The sequence below is a fragment of the Myotis brandtii genome, unplaced genomic scaffold, assembly GCF_000412655.1.
Source record: "Myotis brandtii unplaced genomic scaffold, ASM41265v1 scaffold1612, whole genome shotgun sequence".
Lineage (NCBI taxonomy): Eukaryota > Metazoa > Chordata > Mammalia > Chiroptera > Vespertilionidae > Myotis > Myotis brandtii.
In genome coordinates, this window is record NW_005355890.1 from 34,207 (window position 1) to 40,250 (window position 6,044).

Below are 6,044 nucleotides of genomic sequence, written 5' to 3' on the forward strand. Positions count from 1 at the left end.
GGGGATGTGCCCGCAACCCAGGTACATGCCCTTGACCGGAATCGAACCTGGGACCCTTCAGTCCGCAGGCCGACGCTCCATCCACTGAGCCAAACCGGTTTCGGCAACATATCATTTTTTAATGTACTATCAATCACTTAGGAACTGCAATATAACTTAATTTCAGAGAGTAAAATCAGTTTATCTCTATTTTTAGCTTAAAATTAATACCTCTATTAACCAAATAGTTTCTTTATTCCACAAATATTAAACACCATATATTACCAGCATAATATTTTAAAAATATCAAATTCAATTAAGCATTACAGCAGTTTTTCACAGGGTGATGGGCTTGCCACAGTAAGAGAAAAAAATAATCATAAGATGGAACATTGCCAGTTTGTTTTTTTGAAGTTTTAAAGTTCACCTTAGTGGGTTGTATTTTAATTTAAAGTCAAGCTTACTCATTGCTTTTTATTTTATTTTATTATTTTATTTTTTGAATATATTTTTATTGATTTCAGAGAAGAAGGGAGAGGGAGAGAGATAGAAACATCAATGATGTTAGAGAATCATTGACTGGCTGCCTCTTGAACGCTCCCTCCTGGGGTTCAAGCCTGCAACCCGGGCATGTGCCCTTGACCGGAATTGAACCTGGGACCTTTCAGTCCACAGGCTGATGCTCTACCATTAAGCCAAACCAGGTAGGGCACTCATCTCTTTTTAAATAACTACAGTGACTTTGGATACCATGATTATATGGCCTGTTTGCTTCATTTAATATGGGAAGGCAAGGCTAATAAGGTTAACTATTTTGCCCAAGAACAGCAGGAATCAGTCAAGATTATCTGACTCCTATTTGGGTCTGCTCTTTGCCATTTAATTAAGCTTGTTATAGGAGAATTGGCCCAGGGGGAAAATGGATCTGTCTGGGCTTATATCTTAATATATAAAATAAATGCCCAGAGTATATAGTATACTATAGAATCCTTTTGGTTAAATCATAGTACTCTTTTCTTTCACTCAAATCTCAATCTTATTAACTTTTTTCTTTTTCAGCATTGTCTTTTATTATAAAGTTTTAAACATTATGTTAGCTATTTAATGGATGACACATGATATTCTCTTCCCTAATTATCTTTCTTATTTTTAGTTTGAGCAATTTAAAAAGCAACTACTTCTAAGTGTGTGGGGTGATTACTTGGCTTTGATTAGAATTCCCTGGTGTCTGTGTCTGTACCATGAAACCTGAGTCAGTGTACATACACATGATTAACGGGTCAGAACTGCTAAGGGGCAGGAGAGACCTTTAATGAGAACTCTGTGCGTATGAGTGTAAGATGTGAGATTTTACTGAAACCTCTGAATAGAAAATCCTATACTTGCATAAGTATACTTTGTTAGTGATCCTCAAATTTTTGCTATATTCCTTCTCTTCAGACAATTTTATTTTATTTTAAATATATTTTTATTGATTTCAGAGAGAAAGGGAGGGGATTAGAGAGATAGAAACATCAATGATGAGAGAGAATCATTGATCAGCTGTCTCCTGCACACCCCACACTGGGGATCGAGCCACCAAAATGGACATGTGCCCTGACCGGAAATTGAACCATGATCTCCGGGTTCATAGGTCAACAATCAACCACTGATCCAGGCCAGCTGGGCATAAACAATTTTATATTGAGATTTGAAGTGTAAATCTATACTAATAAAAGGGTAATATGCTAATTAGACTGGATAGACCAGATGTCTTCTGGACGTCCTTCTGGACAAAGCCATAGTGATGGGGGCAGGCAGGCAGAGCGGGTAGGGGTGATCAGGCTGGTAGGAGAGAGCGATGGTTAGGGGCGATCAGGCAGACAGGCAGTTGAGGCAGAGGTGGTTGGGGTGATTAGGCAAGGAGGCAGAGGTGGTTAGGGGCGATCAGGCAGGCAGGCAGAGGTGGTTAGGGGCAATCAGGCAGGCAGGCAGAGGGGTTAGGGGCGATCAGGCAGACAGGCAATTGGGGCAGAGATGGTTAGGGGTAATCAGGCAGGCAGGCAGACAGGCAGAGGCAGTTAGGGGTGATGAGGCAGGTAGGCAGAGATGTTTAAGGGCGGTCAGGCAGGCCTGAAGAGTAGTTAGGGGTGATTAGGCAGGCAGGCAGGCAGGTGAGCGGTTAGGAGCCAGCAGTCCAGATTGCGAGAGGGATGTCCAACTGCTGATTTAGGCCCGATCCCTGCAGGATCGGGCCTAAACCAACAGTCGGACATCCCCTGAGGGGTCCCGATTGGAGAGGGTGCAGGCCGGGCTAAGGGACCCCCTCCCCTGTGCACGAATTTCATGCATTGGGCCTCTAGTTATTTAATAAGAAGCTAGTGTGAGCTACTGCACTGCCTCATTAATCCAGGAAGCACAGTTTGAAAACATTCAGACACTGTTTTCTTTGTTGGCAGTCTTATTGGGGAGATAAGGTATATCGTTGCATTTGGTGGCTATTTTTTGTTAGTTTAGCATAGCATAAGTAGTTTAAAGATATTGAAAAATAAAATAAGTGGGCATTTTTCTTTATGGTGATCAAGGAAATCTTCACTAGACTATGTAGAGTTTGAGTCCTGAGGGATGTACAAATGGGGTTTCTATTATCTTGAAAGGGATAAGAAGGAACATTTAGATTAAAGAAACGATGTGAGGCACATGATAAAGGCAGGGAAATCACAGGCAAGTGATTCAGTCAAAGACTAGCATCAAAGGTATGTGACAGTGGAGGACAGGGGAGCCGACACTTGTGAGGTAGATTGAACTAGAGCAGCAATCTACAAACGTTTCTGTGAAGGCCCAGGTAATAAATATCTTGGGCTCTGCAGGCCATGATCTCAGTCATAGCTATTCAGCTCTGTTTTTGTGGTACAAAAGCATCTACACATGATATACAAATGAATATGTTTGTTCTGTTACAATATAACTTTATTTATGGACACTGAAATTTGACTTTCATATTATTTTACCCATTATGAAATGTTTTTCTTCTTTTGATTATTTTCAACTATTTAAAAATGTAAAAATATTATCAGCTTATAAACTTACAAAACACAGGAGGCTTGCTGGATTTGGCCTGTGAGATTTGGTGTAGTTTACTAGCTTCTGGACTATATGGTGGAGTCTGTTCAAGGGCATTACAAGTAGTTTATACTTTGCTTGATAAGCAATGGGCAGCTTATTTTTTTTAAAGCAGAAAAAATGTAACTAAAGCCTCATTTTTACATTTTTAATCTGGTAAGAATTTTATATTATCTTCTTTATCTCATACACAATCTTTATATATTACCTTTTTATATAACAACTAGTGACCTGATGCATGAATTCATGCAAATTGAAAGGTAATTAATTAGAAGATGGCTGGCGGGTGGGACTGGGTGAGATGGGCTGGATATGCCCTGGAGTCAACCTCCCATGGTTGCTCCCCAGTGTCTGCTGAATGAGTGGGGTCCCTCCGGCAGGTGGGGTCCCTCAGCCTGGTCTGCAGGGATTGGGCCGAAACTGGCTCTCTGACATTCTCCCTGAGAGGTCTTGGAGTATGAGAGGGCACTCTGCAAAGTTGCTGTTGTATAGGTTATGTAACGCAAACACAAGTGTGCAGTAAACCAGTGCCCCAGCAACATCATAACCCATGGCTGAAGGTGGAATCATGTGGCCCGAGAGGAATCAGGCTCTCTCCTCTCTGGTTTTGGGGTGTGTCACCCAAGAACCGCCGCTGCCAAGTCACTGCAGCTTTGCACCTCTTGCATTGAGTGTCTGCTTCCTGGTAGTCAGTGTGCATCATAGTGATCAGTCAGATGGAGGGAGGGACACTTAGCATATTAGCCTTTTATATATGTAGATTTCTCCTTCAAGAGAACTAGAGGAGGGAGAAACCATGGACTCTTTAGAAGGCTGTTGTAGTAGTCCATGCATGAGGCATTTATGGACTGGGCTAGGATGCTGCCAAGGAAGACTTAACAAGATTTGATTCGAGCCAAATGGAGGGAGGAATGGAAATGTCTGAAGTTCTGTTTTGAATGACTGAAGAAATGTGGTAATAGAAAAAGAAATAGGGAAGTCGTTGGTGATATGATGGAAAAGATGTGTTTTGTTCAGACAGATGGAGTACATTCAGGTAGGATTCGCCATCAGGCAACAAGAAATGTAGGATGGGAGCCCTGACCGGTTTGGCTCAGTGGATAGAGTGTCGGCCTGCGGACTCAAGGGTCCGAGGTTTGATTCCGGTCAAGGGCATGTACCTTGGTTGCGGGCACATCCCCAGTAGGGAGTGTGCAGGAGGCAGCTGATTGATGTTTCTCTCTCATCAATGTTTCTAACTCTCTATCCCTCTCCTTCCTCTCTGTAAAAAATCAATAAAATATATTTAAAAAAAAAAAGAAATGTAGGATGGGAGTAGGGAGAAAAGCAAGAGGTGAATATTTCGATTTAGAAGTCATCTGCCTAGAGGTGAGTTTGGGGCCTTCAGAGTGGGTGAGGTCTCTGAATGAGAAAGCTATATACAGAGGATCTTGGGAAGTTTTATTGGATTGGAAAGAGAGAAAGAAGATAGGAAGCTAAGGCAGAACAATGGTAAAAGACCAAGGGAGGGAATTATATCAAGAAGGGAGTTCAAAACAACGTCAAATGTTGCCAAAGTATCAAAAACAAGAACTGAGAAAAGGCCATTAGATTTGTTCAGGTCATTAGTTGAAATTCTGCAAAATCTGGGAGCCAGGTTACAGTGGGGTGAGAAAGTGGATAGTAAGAAACATGCCATGGTACAGACACTAAAACAAAGGAGAGAAAGGGAGAGTCATAGGTTGGTAAATGGGCACAACAGGATTAAGTGCCAGGTTTTCAAGATATGGGAGCCCTGTGCATGGTTGAAGGCAGGGGAGAAAGAGCCAGTACAGAGAGTGCTACTCATAGTGATAGGAAATGATTATAGTTGAGTCAGGGATATCTTAGAAGACACTTCAGGAGATGAGGTCCAGGATTCTGGTGAAGGCTAAGCTATGGAAATTGGGAAGTAACATATTTTCCTCTGAGACTTGGAGACTAACTGAATAGATAGTAATTACAATAGAGAGGAAGGAAGATATGTGCTTAAGCCCCAAAGTAGGATATGAAATCATCTGAAGGCATAGAATAGATTTAGAACCAAGGATGGTTGAACAGCATGTAGAGAGTATGTTGGGTTGTCATTAAAGATTAGTGGGCTTTTCTGTCAAGGTAAAGGTATCTAGTTCATGACTATGGCATATACATTTATGTAGAGAAAGACTGTAACACTATGATAATATTTATCAAACCAGTGTTTTATCTGAATTCTGTAATATATGCTGAATTCATGTTTATATCACAAGATGGATGGGTATATCATATATATATTACTTACTAAATATTTCTCTTGCATTGACTGACCCCAAATTAATTTCTTAAAAAATTTTGGCAAAGGTCTTGGAAAGCAAAATTCTGTTTGTATACAGCATTTGCATTTTGGGGGCATCATTTGCATTTATTTGGATAAAGTCAAAATTATAACATTACCCTACTCCATGGCTGTTGATAATAGGTTTGGATTTCAACAACTATATATAAAGCTGTATTTGTGTCTGTTCTAAATAGGAGTCTGTCTGTGTATTTAAATAATAGGCACAGGAAGAAATTGCCCGGCTTCGCCGAGAAATGATGAAAAGCTGTAAGTCTCCTAAATCAACAACTGCACATGCCATCCTCCGGCGGGTGGAGACTGAAAGAGATGTAGCCTTCACTGATTTACGAAGAATGACCACAGAACGAGATAGTCTGAGGGAAAGGCTAAAGGTTTGAGAGAATTTTACCTATGTGAACATTTGTGAAACACGACACAGTGACATTGAAAATGCTTTGTTTTGTTTTTGTTTTTTTAACCAGATTGCTCAAGAGACAGCGTTTAATGAGAAAGCTCACTTGGAACAGAGGATAGAGGAGCTGGAGTGTACAGTTCATAATGTAAAGAAAAGTTACTTTTGCACTTTTGGCCATAAACTGTCAGTGACTTTCCCTTTTCCTTTTTTACT

At 40.8% G+C, this 6,044-nt stretch overlaps 1 protein-coding gene across 1 annotated transcript in view; it reads left to right on the forward strand.

The window, feature by feature from the left end:
• Positions 1-6,044, forward strand: part of LOC102248012 (testis-specific gene 10 protein) — a 123,562-nt gene that overhangs the window by 27,056 nt on the left and 90,462 nt on the right. Inside the window, exons 6-7 of the mRNA XM_005862199.2 lie at positions 5,638-5,808; positions 5,899-5,976. Of these exons, the coding sequence (XP_005862261.1) occupies positions 5,638-5,808; positions 5,899-5,976 (249 nt within the window). The remainder of the gene's footprint in view (positions 1-5,637; positions 5,809-5,898; positions 5,977-6,044) is intronic.